This window comes from Caretta caretta, chromosome 15 (assembly GCF_965140235.1).
Source record: "Caretta caretta isolate rCarCar2 chromosome 15, rCarCar1.hap1, whole genome shotgun sequence".
Classification (NCBI taxonomy): Eukaryota; Metazoa; Chordata; order Testudines; family Cheloniidae; genus Caretta; species Caretta caretta.
This window is the reverse complement of record NC_134220.1, coordinates 27,457,151-27,477,122: the sequence shown is the minus strand read 5'-3', so window position 1 is coordinate 27,477,122 and position 19,972 is coordinate 27,457,151. Positions and strand designations below refer to the sequence as shown.

At 40.2% G+C, this 19,972-nt stretch overlaps 1 protein-coding gene across 1 annotated transcript in view; it reads left to right on the top strand.

The window, feature by feature from the left end:
- The window catches only part of PPP1CC (protein phosphatase 1 catalytic subunit gamma), a 36,239-nt gene extending 21,655 nt beyond the window's left edge, over positions 1-14,584 (top strand). The window contains exons 2-7 of the mRNA XM_048820942.2: positions 3,979-4,110; positions 5,443-5,673; positions 10,268-10,372; positions 12,088-12,311; positions 12,640-12,774; positions 13,374-14,584. Coding sequence (XP_048676899.1) covers positions 3,979-4,110; positions 5,443-5,673; positions 10,268-10,372; positions 12,088-12,311; positions 12,640-12,774; positions 13,374-13,463 — 917 coding nt within the window. The 3' untranslated portion in view covers positions 13,464-14,584. The remainder of the gene's footprint in view (positions 1-3,978; positions 4,111-5,442; positions 5,674-10,267; positions 10,373-12,087; positions 12,312-12,639; positions 12,775-13,373) is intronic.
- The last annotated feature ends 5,388 nt before the right edge of the window (positions 14,585-19,972 follow it).

Here is a 19,972-nt window from a genome sequence, read left to right as displayed (position 1 = left end):
ACGGTTCAATAGGACTGACTGCAGGACTAAAGAGAATGACCTGGTCAAGTCACTCCAAATTTAGTCCCTGCGCCCATGTCTGCCCAGGCGCTCCCAGCCGACGCGGCCAGGAGCACCTCGGACACGATGAGGACGACTACCAGTCGTATTGCACCGTCTGCTGCCAGAAGGCAAGGGGTTGCTGCTACTGTGCAGCAAAGCCGTACCGCGTCTGCCAGCACCCAGGAGACATAAGGTGACGGTTACCTGAGCGGGCTCCATGCTTGCTTTGGTATGGCGTCTGCACAGGTAACTCAGGAAAAAAGGCGCGAAATGATTGTCTGCCCTTGCTTTCACGGAGGGAGGGAGGGAACGGGGGCCTGACGACACGTACCCAGAACCACCCGCGACAATGTTTTAGCCCCATCAGAGCGCTCCATTGTGACTGCTCTGGACAGCACTCTCAGATGCCCGATTGTTTGCCATTGCTCTGACGCTGGGAGGGGCGCTTACAGGGTTGGCTTCAGGGAGCTAAAATCAACAAAGGGGGTGGCTTTACATCAAGGAGTATTTCAGGCAGGACTTCACGGAGGGTTCCAATAAGAAATGGTGCACCTAAGTTATTGTCCTTATTGGAGCAAGAAGGTTAGCCTGGCCTCTGATTGATACATGGCTAGATTTACCTCGCTGCACCTTCTCTGTGAGTGACTGCAGTGTGATCTAGAAGAATGAGTCCCCTAAGACAGGGGAGGGGGGGAAGCAAATGAGTACAAAACAAATCTGGTCTATTTCTTGTTTTGACCCACTCCATCTATCTTTTACATCTTTGGCTGGCAGCAGACGGTGCAGAAGGACTGCATGCCATCCACATCTCATGACTGCTCGGCAGAAGATGGTACAGTACGACTGCTAGCAGTCCGTATCGCCTGCCCGCTCACCATAAGACGGTTCAATAGGACTGACTGCAGGACTAAAGAGAATGACCTGGTCAAGTCACTCCAAATTTAGTCCCTGTGCCCATGTCTGCCCAGGCGCTCCTGATCGACCTCACAGAGGCGACCAGGAGCACCTCAGACATGACGATGACGGCTACCAGTCGTACTGTACCGTCTGCTGCCACAAGGCAAGGGGTTGCTGCTACTGTGTAGCAATGCCGTACCGCGTCTGCCAGCACCCAGGAGACATAGGGTGACGGTTACCTGAGCGGGCTCCATGCTTGCCATGGTATGGCGTCTGCACAGGTAACTCAGGAAAAAAGGCGCGAAATGATTGTCTGCCCTTGCTTTCACGGGGGGAGGGAGGGAACGGGAGGCTGACGATATGTACCCAGAACCACCCGCGACAATGTTTTAGCCCCATCAGGCATTGGGATCTCAACCCAGAATTCCAATGGGCAGCGGAGACTGCGGGAACTGTGGGATAGCTACCCACAGTGCAACGCTCCGGAAGTCGACGCTTGCCTCGGTACTGTGGAAGCGCTCCGCCGAGTTAATGCACTTAATGCACTTAGAGCATTTTCTGTGGGGACACACACACTCGAATTTATAAAACCGATTTCTAAAAAACCGACTTCTATAAATTCGACCTTATTCCGTAGTGTAGACATACCCTAGGTCATTGCTACTACCATTGCGACTTTACCTGGTATGACAGCATTATATACAACTTGGGCCATTTGCCAGCTGATGTATTTTTCTGCAGACTGTCAGAGCTACTAGCTACTTCCTTCTCTATGTAATGGATGTAGATAACTCTCTCGGTGCGCCTCTGATTGCTCAGAAACACCACTGAGATAGAGTGTGTGATCAAAGATGCTCTCATAGGAGAGCAGTGTTTGAAGACTACTAGAGCTGCCTTCACAACTCAGAATTGTAATTGGTCTTTGACATCAATTACTAAAAACCCACTTCTCTATGGCCACGCTGCAGCCCAGGTGAAGATCCTCTTTTATTCAAACTCTCTCCCTGCGCAGATACAAATTTATATCCGCAGATGCGGGTGTCCGTGGATATAAATCAGTATCCATGGAACTGCAGCAGTGAAAGGAGCAGAATGTGGGGCCAGTGCCCTGTACTGTCAGCTCCTCCAGTGTGACTCTACCGCCCCCAACCCCGCCCATTGGGGCAGGCACCAGGCTCACCGGCAACTGTTACTGGTCTCACCTTTCTGTCCAAGCAGTGCGCACACCCCCCAGATGGGACATGCAGACAACTGTGTGGAAGGGATGGCAGCAGGGCTGGGGGTGGTTCAGCCATGCTGGAGGAGCTGCTGGCATGGGGTGCTGGCTTCTGGGAGTGGTGGCCCCATGTTCTGTTCCTTTCACCGTGAGTCCTGCGGTTCCGCGGATATAAATTTTTATATGTGCAGGGCTGTAATTATAGTTGGCAAGTTAGGTCTTTGAGCTCCCACCACTACCATTCTAGCCACTGATGATAGCTTTTAATTTACTGAAGTTGGGGCTTTAATCCATGAAGTTCAGACCTCTTTGATCTTGATTATGTTTGGGGGTTGATCCCAACAGTTTTCACTAGTTCAGCTGAACTAAGGGAGCAATAATATAGACAAGTTCTGCTGGCTTCTCATATTTTAGCTAAACCTGCTGACTAAAATAGTGATTAAAAATTCAGAAACCACCTGAGCTTTATCAACACTATGGAGCTGGCTTGAATGGTGGATGGGATTTTTGTAAACTTTTCTTGTGAAGACACTGCCTTGGATACTGCCACTGTTAGATTTAAGGTATTAAAATCCCCAGGACACGCTGGACTGCCATTTGAGATCTGGAGGGATGGGCCTGTAATGAGTCAACTGTTGAGGTAAAACACTTTGCCTAAGAGGGACATTTACAACACACACCCTTTTTTCCTATTTAATAGGGCAAGGAGGAGACAAATATTGTCTCCACTCTGCTGTTACTGCACAGGGCATATCCCTAGCAGGAGCGATCTTACTATCATAGTGTCATTTTAATGCTCATTTGCAAAGAGCCCCGGGAGGCAAAAGAGGGGAGAGAGATGAGATCAGTAAAACTGAGGGGAAAGCTGCACTGGTAGCATGCTAACTCAGAACAGAGTTGGGGTTTTTACTGTCAATTTAGCAAAGGTTGGAGACAATTTAAAGAAAAACAAAAAAAACTCTTAACACCCTTCAAAAACTGAAGTACCGGTATTATTGACAGACTTGGGAGGGAGCCAGTTGTGGGGATGCAGAAATGTTGGGGTACAAGGGCTGAAGAGAATATTGATGATACCAACAGTTAGTAACAGAAGGGGTAGAGGATGGGGAAAAGCAGGAAAAGAACTGAGGCTGGGATATGTGGGGCGGTGGTAAGAAACAAGATAGTGAGAAACCCAAATCCAAAAGGGCTAGGGTGAAAGCTAGGAAAAACAATGGTGCGTTGTATTTTTTGTTGTTTTTTGTGTTACAGTGAGGATCTTAAGAGTTTCTCTTGGCTATCAGTCGGGTAGCCCAAAAGCTCAAATGGAAAGTCTAGAAGATCTGCTGTCTAAAAGAGTAGAGTAGATTCCCTCTCAAATTAAATTCAATTCAATTCTTTGTAATCTTGAACCAGTCTTGTTCAGAATGAAACTACGGCTTTGCAAAGTGATCATCAAAATTTGGTAGCCAGAATGCTTGGGGACGGGCACACTGGGGGAATGCAGAGCTCTCCCTGCAGCATAGACTTCAAAGGCTTCAGTCCTGCTGGGCTGGGCTCTCTGCTCTGGGCATTGTGACATGCTGCACGGAGTCACAGTGCTACTCACGTTTGGCCCAGCCACACGTTTCATAATGACAGGGCTGTCTGGGCCAAATTTGAGTGAGTGGTGCTACAGTCCCATAAACCTAGTCACAATGCCACTCTCACAGATTTGGCCTGGATGGCTCCCTCCTCAGGGGGACAAGACTAAACTTGAGCAGCACTGCAACCTTGGAGGTTGGGGGCAGGTTGGCACTTAACAAGTCATTTGATTCATTTAACCAGTTTTTAACTTTCCACAGTGAGGGGTTCAAAACCAGGTAAAAACGTCCAACTTCAGGAGAATGAAATTAGAGGACTGTGCTTGAAATCCAGAGAAATCTTTCTCAGTCAGCCTATTCTACTAGAACTTGAAGCCCCACTTAAAATATGTGGTAAGTATTGTGACTTACTGTGTATTGGTCAGTTGACACTTGACTTTCAGTGAACAGGCGTTAACTTGGAAATATCTTTGCAGAAATATTTTGTTTCTTACATATCTATCAATAGGTGTCTTAAATGTAACTAAAATAGAACTAATGTAAAACATCAATTGTAATCAGCTGATTTAAACAAAAGGCTGTATGTAGCATAAGGGCATAAACAAACCAATGTCCAGTTAATCTAAAGAATAGTAATGAAGAGGGTAGCAAATACAGAAGTAAAAAAGTGGGGGATGAGGAGCAGAAACCCCAATGACAAAGATAAGTTGGCTGAAACTAGACTACCAAAAAAGGATGGATGGACTGCTTCTGGGCGGGGGAGTCCCAGAACAGAAGATCTTGTATGAAGCAAGCCCTGCCCTTAGCACAGTCCTGAGTGAATCTAGGGATAGAACAGAGACCCACCGTAGTACTAGGCAAGGTATTTGGGGCATAGATTCCTAGCCTGTCTAATTTATATTGTGATGAAAGGCAAAATGGAAACCACTCCAGTAAGAATACGTAACTCTTTTAAATAGTTCTTAAATTAGGTCGTTTTATTAAATCCTTTTCTGAGACTAAAGATCACCTCAATTTAGAGTAATTTGTTCATTCTATCTTATAACTGCACAGCTGGTTTAAAGTCTAGTAGTCTTTATAAGTATGATTGCTAGGCATGCTCTGTTTTTAAAAAAAGAAATCTAAACCAGAAGTGAAAGTAGCATTCACTTTAAGCCAACTTTGCAGCTAGGATTTAAATAATCTTGTTACTTTCTTAACACATCCATAAATGGTACTCAAGATTTATATCTGGGAGAGATCTTCTAATTCTTACATATGCAGCATTCTGAAATGAAAAGCTGCAGATGGATGCCATCTGGAGGCATTAAGACCAAAATAATGGGTCTTGATCATAGAATCTTTTCTCAAGCAAAGATTGGAGTCGAATGGGAGTTTACCTGAGTAAAGACTACAGGATTGGGCTCAAAGAGCTTTAACTTTTGGATTGAGGTATTAAAAAAATATGTATGAATATTCTTAGATAGCAATTCTTTGGTCATTCAGCACAACGTACTGGGTTATGTAACTTCAGTGACTCTGTATACTGCTGAATGTGCATAATTTTCATACTATGACTAGAGACAATTTGATTCTTCAGACATCTATGATGGGCAGCATGTAGCTTTACATGAGATATCAGAAATAGATGTAACTTTTCTCAAGTTTTATTTGGCTAGTAAGTCAGTCAGCAATTGAAGTGAAGTTCTCGCTTATGTACCACTTATGATTGCCTTTGTTTTTAAGGTGACATCCATGGACAATACTATGACTTACTTCGACTCTTTGAATATGGAGGTTTTCCACCAGAAAGCAACTATCTATTTCTTGGTGACTATGTTGATAGAGGAAAACAGTCTTTAGAAACAATTTGTCTCTTATTGGCCTACAAAATCAAATATCCTGAGAATTTTTTCCTTCTTAGAGGGAACCATGAATGTGCCAGCATTAATAGAATTTATGGATTTTATGATGAATGTAAGTAACATTTGTTTTTTGGTGGATGGGAGAGGAGGGTTGTTATACACTTAATTATGCCAGCTTACAAAAATTCTCTCCTGGTCTCTGGTTTTATTTGAACTGTGTACTAACTTACAGCTTCTCTCTTGCATAGCTCAGATGGCCTCTTGGCTTGTTTTAGCAGGTGAAATTTGTACCCTCAAATGATCCAGTTATGGTCTGATCAGCAAAATAGAAACTATTGCTTAGAATGACTTGTATAATTTTATTCCTGTTTAATCACTGCTGTGATTAACAGCTCTAACTGCTGTACACTGTTAAAGTTCAAATTGTAAGCCTATCTAATCTTGTATAAGATCGAAATTCTAAATTGGAGTACAAAAATATTTACCTTTTCTCTGAAGTATAAAACTTGTATGTATAATTACATTGTAAATCCTTTAGAGAATAAATGGTCCTTTATCCTATACCCCACTTACCAGATAATAAATACAAGATTTGACTTTTTACAAAACTGTTTACATTAGAAATAGCTGGTCCTTACTTTCCCTTTTCAGGAGGACCTGAATAGTGACATAGCATGAGGATGTAATGTGAACTAACTAGGATGGATTGATTTAAATTAAAGCAGTTTAAATCAACAAGCAAGAAACATTGATTTAAATCAGTCTATTTTAATCATGTTTGCATTTGTACTTTCTTTAGGAAAATAACTAAAAAGGTGTTGTTTTTTTCCCCTTTGGGAACCATTTGTAACTACATATAGCCTTTACACTAAATTTGATGCTTTCTTTCATGAACCAGTAGGGTACACTATATCTATACAAATGTATTTAAGTAATGATACAACTTAACATACATGGTGATGGTACTGCCCACCTAATAACTTTTGGCGCCCCCCCCCCCTTGCTCCAGAGACACTTTTATTATTTATCTACAGTGGAATAGCATGACTGAGGGAGCCATATATCAGAATATCTCATAGCTCACTGGTTAAAGAATTTTCCTGAGAGGTGGGAGACCCCTGTTCAAATCTTCTATGTCCTGACAGAATGGGGGAATTGAATCTGGGTTTTCCACAACCCAGGCAAGTGCTCTAACTACTTAGCTAAAACCTACAAGGTAGGTGCCACCTCAGTTGGCTGGATTTTCTCCTCCATCATCTGGATTTTGAATAAGTCACAATCCTGTAAACAGCATTTGAGCATGCCTACCAGATTGGGCCGTATACATGACTTAGGTGGCCAGATACCTGGTTCATAAATCACTCTGGGGATTTGGCAGGAGATAAGACTCCAGACACCTAGAACGAGGCAGGAGTGTACATTCCCAGAGGCAGAAATAGTAAGCTCCTAGGGAACTCTTACAGCAAAAACATAAGAGCCAAATGAATGTAGGCACCTACAGGGTTCAGCCAGCAGAAGTTTTGTGGATTGCAGTGGAGCTAAAACATACTGGATCCAATCCTATCCTATGTTTTTCAAGATTCAACCTAGTAGATCTCATCCTCATGCCTATTTTTTTCATAGATTGGAAGACCAAAACAAGCTTCCCTGCTTTTTCAACTTCCAGTTGATTTCTTAATTTCAAATGAACTAGTAATAAAACTCAATTAGCAGAATAAACTGAAATGAAGGGAAAAATCTCTCTGCACCTGTAGAAGTGGCTACTGCTGTCCAAAAGCTGGTTTAGCACTTCAGCAATATCTGGTTCCAGTTGCTTAGGCAGTGACTTCCACCACTTTAGTAGTTTGACTTTCTTTAAAAGTTGGCAACAAATATGTTGTACTATTTAATATTTTTTTGTATTTAATTTAAATGATTTTAATTGTAATTTTAGGGTTTTTAAATAAACTTGTATTTAATTCAAATAAGTCCACTTTTTTAAAGTTATCAGCTTTTATCCACCCTCTGCTGCCCCCACTCTTTAGAGGAGACAGAGAGGCAGCTCAGATTACAGGGTTGACATGTTTCATCTCTTCCAAACATCACGTTAAGGTCTTCCAACAAAGGGAAGACAATAAAGACCTGATATATTTCAAATATCGTATATATTTTGGGGGCAGGAGGAGAACTGAAGCTATCTTTGTGCATCCAAATGGAACAGTAAATACTAAAATTGACTTCGGCTTGCAGTTTTACTTCTAAACTAAAATTGTAACTGGCATTCTTGTCTCTTGGTAAAAACAATCTTGCTGACAAGTGACTCTTATTTATTGTTTTGATTCCACTTCACTACTGGCTTATTAAAAGAAAACTCTTAAGATTTAATTATTCATAGTTTGGCAATGGAATGAGGAATCTTTCATGTCTTGTTCAGATCCATCAGACTGGTAAATTTGATCTTGGTGGTCTTAGTATAAATGTATCCACATCATTCAGTTGCTACTGTGGATGACAGAAGAGGGGCCAAGGAGTGAATGGTTCATGAAGACTGAATTACCTTCTAATACAATAGAGTGTGCTGAATTCCTATTACCCCTATTGTGACTGTGGCGCATAGACCTTCTGGTCCTCTGAACATTGGTGAACCTAATCCTTTACGAAGAGGACTTAAGTCTTCATAGTCAATTTGGCAACCAGCAATAATACTCTTTAAAAGAATGTTCATGTAAACTATATGAAAGCAGAATAGAAACTGACATGCAGTAGCCCACTGTGATGCGCTTGTTGCTTTAATGTTATTTTTCAAATACATGATCAGTAATTACACAACCTTTCAAATGGAATTGATTAAATTAATGCCGCTTTCCTAGTTATTGTGCCTTGTGACCTTAACTGTTGGCTGTGTGTGGACTAAAAGCATGCATAAAGACAGTTTTTTTTCATATGTGCTGTCCACAATATACACATTTGATTTTTAAAGTGCTGTGCTATTTCAAAATATAAACTTTGCTTGGAAAATATTACCTTTTTAAGTTTTAAAATCCCTTAGCCCTTTTTATACTATTGGGAGAATAAGGATACGAATTGTGCAGAAAACTAAGACAGTTTTTTGTTTTGCCAAATTTTATAAAGCTGGCTTCATAACTTATGACTCTTCATTATTAAAACACTTTCATAGTCAAAAGAACACTCTACTTTTGATACAGTTGAGGGTTACTGGTGTCCTCTGAACTCTGAAAAAGATAATTTAGGTTTATATACCAAAATGTTAGTGTAGCTCTAATACCTTGTCCTATATTATCTTGTGCTGTGATCTAATTTGATATTGCATGCTGAGCAGTTTGGACTGTATATGTGTGGATGGAAGACCTCAAAGGAAAACCAAGGTCCTCCATGAAATTACATTGCTGATTCAATAGGTGGCCCTTGTCCCTGAGTGTTGGTGTGAACCCATTATTCCACCATGGTGTTGAGGGTAGCTTTTGGTAAACTCTGAGCCATGTATAGTGTTGCTATGTACTGTTATCACTTGCCACTGGGAGAAAGTGTTGATTCCTATATTAATTAGGCTCTTTTAGGACAAAGACTACATAAGTATACAGTGTAAATCTTAACATAATTCCGTACACAAGTTGCCCAACTTTAGGGGGGGGTCAGTAAGCAAAATACACTCTCTGAATACGTTTGGTCTATGCTAAGAATGTCTCTAAACAAGTGCTCAGTTAATCATAACTTCAGTGTGCTTAAAGTTACGTTTAAAAGCCTTCTGGGGTGAAATTAAAAGTGAAGTTATCCAGCCTGTTAGGATTTTTTTTTAAAGAGTTGAATGAAAATAGGGGGAGAACATGTAAAATACAGTAGACTTCATATGGGAGTGGGGGTCTCTTGCAACTTTATCTCACATTGATTCATCCAGAACATTCTTTGGATGAATTAATGAGGCTTCTAAATCTTCTACATATTCACTGTTGAACAACACAGATTAGTCATAGATGTCTTTATATAAAACAGCATGCACCTCTTGTGCTGCTTAGGATAACTTTTATAAAGACATAACTTTTTTTAATATGCTTAAATTTTAGGTCCAGGTTTTCTGCTAATCTTAGTTTCAACTGGATACAGTTGAGTAGAGTCTGGGTATTAGGGAGACAGTTACACTCCCTGATTCTCTGACTGGTTTTATATCTGCTACAGTACCTGCTAAGTTAAGATTCGCCTCAAGGCTGCTCTGAACACTAGTCAACAGTGGCTTCCAAGGGACAGTCTTTTAGTTACGTATTTCCAGAGTGCAGCATGCTCCCAAAATGCCCCTATACTGGGGCTGCGTGGGTCGGGGGGGATAGGAGTTGGTTGAACTGTCTCTGTGCCTGTTTGAGAAGGTATGAGCAATGCAATGGAAGTAGAACAAGCCAGAGAATCTGGCCCTAACTTGTAAAAGGTCAGTCTCATTCTACACATGGAAACTCCTACGACTCCAAAAGAAACTTTTAAGAGCCACTTGGCTTTTCTGAATTTGCTACAGTCTGAAACTCATTCAGACCTTTTTTTCATCAGCAGTAGAATGCATTGCATCTAAGAGGAGCTGATCGTGTGTGTGTGCACTCGCACTTCATTTCTACACTGTGGCAAAGTTAAGACAGCAATGGTAGTATTGTAACATTGTTGGATCCTTTCTAGTTCTCATTTGGAGACCATATGTGTTTTTTTTCTCTAAAACTGCTTTGTAGGTAAAAGAAGATATAACATTAAGCTGTGGAAAACTTTTACAGACTGTTTTAACTGTTTACCAATTGCAGCCATTGTGGATGAAAAAATATTCTGCTGTCATGGAGGTATGTGGTGTTTCTCTAGTGGTTAGTCAAGTGATTGCTAATCCCTTACCTCTAGGTGTGCTAGTTCCATGTTTGTGTTTATGCATTTTCCATAGTTGGAAAATGACTCCCTGTTGGCTTAATCCTCGTTGCTGAAGTTCTGGAACACCTGTTCTCCCAGGGGGAATATGGGAGGCTCAATTCATGCACTGAGCTGGATATTGAAGGTTGAGGTTGAGGTTGAGCTGGATATTGAAGGGTAAGTTAAATAAACCAACCCTAAATGGGTTGTCAAACTCTGGAACTTGCTGCATATATTTTTAGACATTGAAATACTTAATTGAGCAAGTAGTTTAGTACCATTTGGGATATATGGCTGGCTGCTTTTCCTGTTCCATAGATGTTCATCTGCACTCACATCTCCTTTCAAATAGAGAATCTATGCAATTTGCCAAATAGATGGCCTCAGAGACTTACATAGGTTCTAAAAAGAAGAATAAATTCCAAGGACCTCCCTAGGACATGCCAGGGGGTTAGCCTATGCTTAAAAGTCAGTCTTATCCTTTTTGAATTGTACTTAGGTTAGGTTTTTTAACAGCTGTTTATACCACTTCAGTAACTGAATGGGTCTAATGTATAACACAGTCCAAGTGTCACAGCAGTGACATGTGGCTTATTGCAACTCTTGGTATTGGTCTATAATTTGCAACAATTATAGCTTAGCTAGACTCTAGGTGAAAAATAGTATGAATATTCCTCAGTGTTACAGTAACTTAATATCTCCCCATCTTAGTATTTCATGTTACTATTCCTGAACAATGAGACAAGTACAGTATTCTTTCTATTTAAATATCTTTCCGTTTGTGTCTTAAAGGCACACTTTGTAGGTGTTCACAAATATTAAGCAGTGAGAATGATGTATTGCAGTTCTGTAAAATGCAGAAGTGACCTTTCTCATCCTTCTACCTAAATTTGTGAACTTCCACAATAGGCCACTGTTCCTGCTAAATCGTAAAACTGTGAAGACAAGTCACTAACACCTCTTTGTGGCATGATGTGGCCCTTCAGAGTACCATCCACTCGGTTCCTTCCTGATTCTTCCATAATTCATTTATAGCCTGGCGTATTTAAAGTAATGTCCCCCTAGTTGGAGTCTTAATTTGTTAAGTTGTTATACAATAGTGTCTTAGCCCTTCAGATCCAACCTGTCCCACTTGAGGCTTTCAGTTCATGCTTGTAGGCCACTCAGTTCCTTCCCCTTAATTAAGGGGTTTTAACCCTCCTTGTTGAGCTGTGCTATATTTCAGCAGCAGTCAGGCTTCTCCTCACCAGGCTTTTTCCCCTCTTCTTTTTCTCTTTTCCCTTCTCCACCCCCCCACTCCCCCAACAGTTGGGCTTTATCATGTTCAAGAGGTCCTGTATACTACCTGGCCCTCAATTTGCTAGCTTGCATGCCACTCCTATGCACTTTTTTCTTTTATGGGGCCATGTCATGGAATAGGGTTGGCCGGCCGTGGGCCCCACTGCTTCTTGATGGTGAGAGACCACCCTGTTACAGAAAGCTTTTAAAGTTGAATAAAAATAAAACTTTATAAATACTAATCACCACCAGCAAATCAACAGGGTGGACTTTAAGGCTTTTTGTGTCTTAATAGATGAGTCAAAATGTTTGTTAATGTGTGGAACATACTTTGAGTAAAACATTAACCATTTATACATCTTTAAACTCCTAACAGGCCTGTCGCCAGACCTTCAGTCAATGGAACAGATTCGGCGAATTATGCGTCCCACTGATGTACCAGATCAGGGTCTTCTTTGCGATCTGTTATGGTCCGACCCTGACAAAGACGTCTTAGGATGGGGTGAAAACGACAGAGGAGTGTCCTTCACATTTGGTGCTGAAGTGGTTGCAAAGTTTCTCCATAAACATGATTTGGATCTTATATGTAGAGCTCATCAGGTATTTTAACTTTTTTACAAGTACAATCCATGGTCCGGAGCTTCCAGTGGGATCCTAGTGCCTCAGCAGAGTCCAATTAACTTCATTGCTAATAGATCACACTGCAGGATTGGGCCCTGTATCCATTCCTAATTGTTTTGATCTACTTAGTTTAGAATGTCTGTTGTCTAGGCTTAAATGGCTCTTCTACAGCTGTCTGTGCTAGACAGTCATACTATCTCACAGCTGTATGTGGGCTAACACAGAAGCATGTCATTTGAGAAATACTGTTATATGACTGTGTAGTAAGAAACTGTTCCACTCTAATAGAGCTATTTGTCTATTAAAGGTGGTTGAAGATGGGTATGAGTTCTTTGCAAAAAGGCAATTGGTAACTCTATTTTCTGCCCCAAATTACTGTGGAGAATTTGACAATGCTGGTGCCATGATGAGTGTGGATGAAACTCTCATGTGTTCTTTTCAGGTACAGTATTTTAAGATTTTGATTTTTAACAAATTTGCTCTTTAAAAAAAACCAACATACTATTGTAGAAATAAGAAAAGGAGTACTTGTGGCACCTTAGCTTACGCTCAAATAAATTGGTTAGTCTCTAAGGTGCCACAAGTACTCCTTTTCTTTTTGTGAATACAGACTAACGTGGCTGCTACTCTGAACTCTATTGTAGAAATAGTTCTCACTGCAAATAGACTTTTACAAATGTGAAAGGTGGCTGGAAAGGCTACATTCAGTTCAGTCACTCATTCTCTCCTCAGAAAGGATCTAGGTTGCTGTCCACGTTGGCATAAAGTAGAGCACACTTCTCGCCATGAATTAGATTTTCCAACTGAAGTCTTGTCTGTTTTTCTGAATCTTACTGTCATGTGATTCCAGATTGTCTGGTCTAGTACTAGCATAACTGTTGGGTGGGCAGGGATCACACTACTCCTAGCATTGAGCATGCAGAGCTGCTGGCTGACTTTACTCATCATGGTCACCTGTAGGATGTTTTTTACAAGCAAATTAGCAGATTGGCTTATTTGCTGGCTAAATCACCATAGTAAATGACTGAATTGTCTTTTCAGATTTTGAAACCTGCAGAGAAAAAGAAGCCTAATGCTAGCAGACCTGTAACGCCACCAAGGGGTATGATCACAAAACAAGCGAAGAAATAGTAAATTTGGTACTGCCTAGTTGGGACTTGTATTATAGTATATAACCTCCATTTTTAAAACTGTAACGTGTACTGTTCAGCTTGCTCAAAATAGATAAACGTGTTTGTGGTTTTTCATTTTGATTTAATGAATGGCATTTGCTGGTTGTAACAGCAAATGAAAGACTTTTCTCCCTTCCCAAGAAGAGTTTTTAAAACTTCCCTTATGTCGGTGTTACAGCTGTACAGTCCACAGCATCTTATCCTGTCATTATGGGTAATTGTACAACTGACTTTTTTGAATCTGTACAATGAGTAGTGTAAATGCTTGTTTTCTTCTTTAGGAACTAAAGAGGGCACTAGTGTGCTGTGAGATTAGAAATTTGTTACTGTCAGAAGTTACATACTGTTTATACAAACCACTGTGAACTTTTTTTACTTTAAAAATTTGTTTTAAAGGGATTGCTTTTCTTTTAATGTCTTGTCATGTACACATTAGTTTTATTGCTGTCAACATAAGAAATAACCCTCAACCTGACCAGCATCACTGGTATGATGTATATTTAATTAAAGCACACTTCCCCTCTCATATGCTTTAAATGAAAATTAAAGCCATTATTTTAAATGTTTGTGTCTCTTTCCTGAAGCCAAAGTTTCTGTTTAAAAAGCTGTATCTACACAACCCATCAAGATGAGTTGGCAGGGCTTTACATTCAAGCCTTTCTCTTGGAGATAAAAGGAAGTTTTGACTTTAAATACCAAGTTGTAATGCTGTGCTGTTTGTGCTATTAATGGTAAAAGTAAACAATGTTTTGTACAATTTCAATATTCTGTTGAGTGAACCTTCTTACAGTTGCAGTTGTCCTGTGGCAGCCAGTTCCAGAAAGCAGTAACTTGTGGAAATGGTTCTAGATCTGCCTGAGAATTTGTCCATATCTGGCCTAAAGACTTGCTTCTGCAAAGAAGCCTAGAAAATAACTTGATAAGCCAACCAAGCTCAGGAGTTATTTCTGTTCACCAGTTTATACAAATCTAAGTCTCTTGTTTTTAAAAACAAAACTGTTAATCTTTTTTTGAACAGATGACAGTGTACAATACCATGTAGTGAAAATAATTCACTTATTAAACAAAGAAATTGTTAAATCTTCTCAGTGTCTATTTATCAGCACAATACACACCTGAATTGTCAGAAGATTTGACCAAATTAGATGAATATATTGATCTGGAAATGCACAAACTCATCTTGGAATTATGTCGGCGCTTCACACACTTGAGGTATGCTTCTAAAGGGAAGGTCTTGATATAGATCCATTATGCTTGCCTGTAAAACTTGAGTGCCTCCCCATTAAAAGTGAGATGGGAGAGTTGTGCTGTCAGACTAACTTGCTAGAGACACTCCTGTAGATCCAGTATAGTATACAAGTAAATTTAAGTTCTAAATTTGTCACTGAAAATACAGCAGCTTAAATATTTGTCTTCCATATATCAAGATAGCTGGAACACAACTCCTAGACAGTTTTGTTCGCTTTCTGCTGGAATGGGGAAAGAATGTGCTGTAAGATCTTCCTGCAGCCTTGAACTGTGCTATTTTGCTTTCCCCTCAAAATTCAGACTCTTTGATACTCCTCCCCCAATTTCACCTTTGCAACCCAAAACTTGGCCTCATATCTTCAGTAGGCTTTACTAGTATAATGGTACTTCCATTTAGTAGCAGTATAATGTGAGAGGGAATGTAAGTTTATATTTAAAGCCAAAAGCTTTAAATGATAGTAAGTTCCTGGTGATTAAGTTCCCAGATAAGAATGCTAATGGAGAAAATACTACACATTTTTTCTGAAAGACTTTGCAAAGTAGTATTTTAAAAGTAGAATGAAGTAGTTTGTCCAGCCTTCTTTCAAACAGCTTTGTCAGGAAGAACTCTTATCTCATATCTAAGTATATGGTTATCTGACTGTAATTACAGAACAAGTCTTCATCACTGTGAATGTTAGATTAATAGATTTTAAGGACAGAAGGAACCATTAAATCATCAGTCTGACTCTTTTGTATAACACAGGCTAAAGAATTTCATTGTTACTTCAATATGAAAGGAATTATATGAGGGGGTTGGCTGTGATAGCAGGGGACCGGACTCAGATAGGACTGAAGGGATCATTGAGCCCAATATTCTTTGCTCAAATGCAAGTTATCTCTGAGAGTCCTCTAATCTTGATTTGAAGACTACAACAGATTGAGCATCCACCACTTTCTTGGTGGCTTGTTCCAATAGCTAATCACCCTAGCTGTTAGCAATAAGGCAAAACATTTTAACTTTAATTTGTCTGGTTGTAACTTCTAGCCATTGGCTCTTGTTCTACCTTACAGATAGATTAAAAATCCATTTAGTACAGTGGTTCTTAACCTTTGCTGCAGCCTGCACCCCTTTGGTTCTCAAAATATGTTTTTGCACCCCTTATAAAAAATCATTTGAAGTAGGTCAGTTCTTTAAACCTAGATATATTTTGTTTGTGTATTACAGTAATTGTTTAAAAATGTATAATGTTAATAAATACATAGGTTTGATGAAACAAAGTAGTTGTACTTAATTTGTGTTTTCCATGATTTACCTTCTAAAAAAAACCTGGCATGTCTCACACCCCCAGAAAGAACATCTTGCACCCCAAGTTAAGAACCACTGCTTTAGTACCAGATACCGTCCCCATATGAAGGGGAACAAGAAGCAGTAGTGAGGATTTTTTTTTTCCCTGATCAACCTTGTATAAGAGAACTTGTAGCAAGACACAGTTCTTATGCCATGCCCATCATGGTAAGTATCTGCATCTACTGAGGCTCATCTCTTCTCCCTGTTATGCCCTGCAGCACTATTTGTTTTACACCCATCTAATGGGATAAAGTGTTAATACTGAAGTATTATGGTGAGCACTAACTAGCTAAAACAGTTAAAATATAGTCTTAAATATTGCATGTCCTTGTTACTTAGACGTGAATTCATCTCTTACTAGAGCAGATGGGAACCAGGAATGGAGGCTTCTCGCCTGCTTGCTCCTATCTTTGTGTTAAGTGGCCCCACAGTGCCCTATTTATCAGACACAGCCTTACAACATCACAGATGGGAACCATTTGCCTGATCAGAGTTCCTCCAGTAGAGTTGGGTCATATAGCTCTGGGTTAATGCAAGTCAGAATGGAGATTTGATTAGGAAGATCTCAGTGAAGTTTCTGTCATACCACGTGTTTTAACCTTGTAATATTTACAGTTTATTTTCTACTCGCATTGAATAGGGGAGTAGAAAATCCATTTGTCTCTTTGGACAAAATTACACATCTGGTTGATAGAGGTAGTTACATTGTTGTATACATGGACTTCTTGAAGGCCTGTGGCAGCACTGGTAGGACTGCTACAAGAAGACTTCAAGAAGAACCTGGAAATAGTGGAGAAAGTTCAAAGGAGGATAACAAATGTTATCCAAGACCTGGAAAACAAGTGTTAGAATGTGAGGCTTAAGGAGCTCAATTTATGCAACTTACCAAAGAGAATAAGAGGTGGCTTGATAAAAGTATATACGAGACGCGCGTGCGCACACACGCGCGATATCTAATAGTGGGAAGCTCTTAACTCATATTGACAGACATAACCAGGTTCACTGGCTGGGACTTGAAGTTAGACCAGTTCAGCCTTGACATAAGACTATGTCCTAGCAGTGAGGATAACTAAACATGGGAATATCTTACAGCAGAGGTAGAGTTGTCACCATCACAGGGAGTTCTTAAAATTAGATACTTTTCTACAGCTTGTGTGCGCAGAGGCTTGGGCTGGTCCTGGGTGTCCTTTCAGGCTGTGAAGTCCTTTCCTTCATGGCCCATGGGGAGAACAGGATTGCCTACGTTGCCCTCGGTACACTTACAACACTGGCAACTCTGCATTGACCATCACGATAATCAAAACTTAGGCTTCACCTGGTCACCTGCAGCAGTCTTGAAAGATTTTTATTTTTTATGCATAATTGGCAATATGTATCCAGGGTGTGTTTTACGTTCCTTGAAAAACAAATTCTCCACAGATAAAGATGGTGCACCAGATGGGGTGGGCCTTGCCAGAAGATACCTGGGATTACCAGACAGCCCCACCCATCCTTCCATCACTGTCTCTTGTTTGGCATTGATCATGGATAGGACAGCTCAATCCTTGTTTCTGTGAGGATTTTTCATTAGCCATCTTGTCAGGCTGTGCAGACCCTCCTGTGGGCAGCCTTTTGTGCCTATCACTGTTGCATTGCCCCTAGGCTGTTGCAGGAGGAGCAGCATTCTGTCATGAGATGCTGAGTGGATTAAAGTTGCCATCAAATAAACTTTTTGGCAACACCACCCAGCAGTTATTTCCTTTATGTTCAGAATATTTACAAATGCTCACAGAATACAGCTTCAGACATCTGTCAAAATGTGCTGACCCCTCCTGCCTTGCCCTGCAGAATCTCTCAGGCAGTAAGGTGCAAGACCTAGCACACAAGACATGGTTACAAGAGGATAAATCTCTGCCTAGGGCCACCTCAAAACTCCAGCAGTAGGGATGCTCAAAACTGCTCTTTCAATGCAAGATACGTGATCTGTGCTAGTAAGAAACCACTCTTGGCTGTTTTTAAAAATGTTTTGTCAACTTTTTAAATTGAATCATATTTTCACTCCCCACATCCTTACCTTTTGTAATAAAATATACAATCTGTGGATTTCAGTTTAAAAAAAAAAAAAAAACCCACTCTCCTGTAGCCGTTTGGCCCAACCCTGTCACGCTACATATGCTCTAAAGGCTACCTCCTATCCAGACCTTACTTATAGTTCATGTTTTTGACATCTCCAGGCTCAATTAGTATGATTCGTTCTAGGCCCAAGTGCTCTTGAAACTTCATTTTATGCAGAATGCTATAATCAGCTTAATCTTTGCTGTTAGATTTACTACTCTTTGTTTTTAAGAGTAGTTCAGAATGCTGGTTATAAAGCCCTGCATTTTCTGGGCATGGGAGAAGCTTCCCCTTGCATCTTGTTAAGGACAATTAAGAGTAGTTTGCAAGTTTGTGCTGTCTGTTCCTGATTAAAATCTGTGCCACTGGGCCACTGTCTTCACTTCCTCTTGTGAAGAGCCAGATTTGGGCAGTCCCCAGGCCCCTGAACAAGTTTGTTCCCACTTGACTCATAAGCAGTTTAAGTAGCTTTGAAGCAGCAAAATAGGAAAGTTTAGATGAGATACCTGCATTTTATTTCAGTTGTGTACTTTCTAAAACTACTGTTTTCAAATGGGTCAGAAAGAAGCGCGAGCGTAATACCTAGCTCTTTCATAGCACTTTTTGTCTTTAGAGCTCAAAGCACATCATAAAGAAATTCCGCAACATTGCCCGCATTTTACAGATGGGGTAACAGTCTTTGTTTTCGTTAGTAGCAGGAAATCAGAACTGAGTCAATTTTATGGCAGTTTTCATATTAGAAATTTGTATCAAAGTGCTACCTCTTCTTTCTGGTAATTTTGTAGAAGTTACTCACTTATAGTTAGCTAGGAGCTGGGCCTTTTCTCTATTTCTCAGCATAATATAATACCTTGCTCTTACATAGAACTTTTCAGCAGTACCTCTCAAGGTGCTTTACAAAGGTCAATATCATTATCCTCATTTTACAGATGGGAATACTGTGGCACAGAGCGTTGACATGACTTGCCCAAAGTGCCCTAGCAAGGCCTGGGGCAGAGCTGTAAATAGAACCCAGATCCTTAGAGCACTAAATGGGGACTATCTACTCAGTAACACTGCCTTCCTAAGCCTAATATAAGGCTATTAATTTGAATAAGTTGTTATCCAGTCTAATGTTCTGTGAGAACATTTTAATCAATTCTTTGGGATACTATTTTGGATAATGGTGCATCATATTTAACTTATCTGAACAAACAACAAGATGGGACTCTTGGTTTAGCATCTCCCTCCAGAGAGCACATTCTCTACAATGAATCACCTTTTAATTTCCCCTGTTTCTCTTCACCCAGACTCCCACTAAGCTATTAACATCAGCAGGGCCTTGAATCTTAGGTTGATAATATCCTGTAATAGTTTAAAACCAAGAAAACACATGATTAACTGGGCCCTTAGATGTGTATTCACTGTGCAGTAATTGAAATAAAAATATTTGAAAATGTAGAAAACATTCAAAAATATTTAAATAAATGGTTTTCTATTATTAACAGCACGATTAATCGTGATTAATTTTTTTAGTCGCTTGACAGCCCTAATTCGTCAGATGATGATAAAAGTCCAACAATTAATTTCCACTTTAGCAGCATTTCTAAAGTGACTCCCAATGCAGTGAATGGATTAAAAAATAAAATGCCAGCAAAAGGGATGCATGTGGAAGATAGGATTTATATAGTTTGGTTAAAAACCAGTAACTATTGGAGACTTGCTCTCATACTTCCCCAGAAGAGGGAGGATATGAGGAGTGTCTTGCAAAAAATGTGCAGTTAACTTTTTGATAAGAAAGAGTTTGGATGAAGATT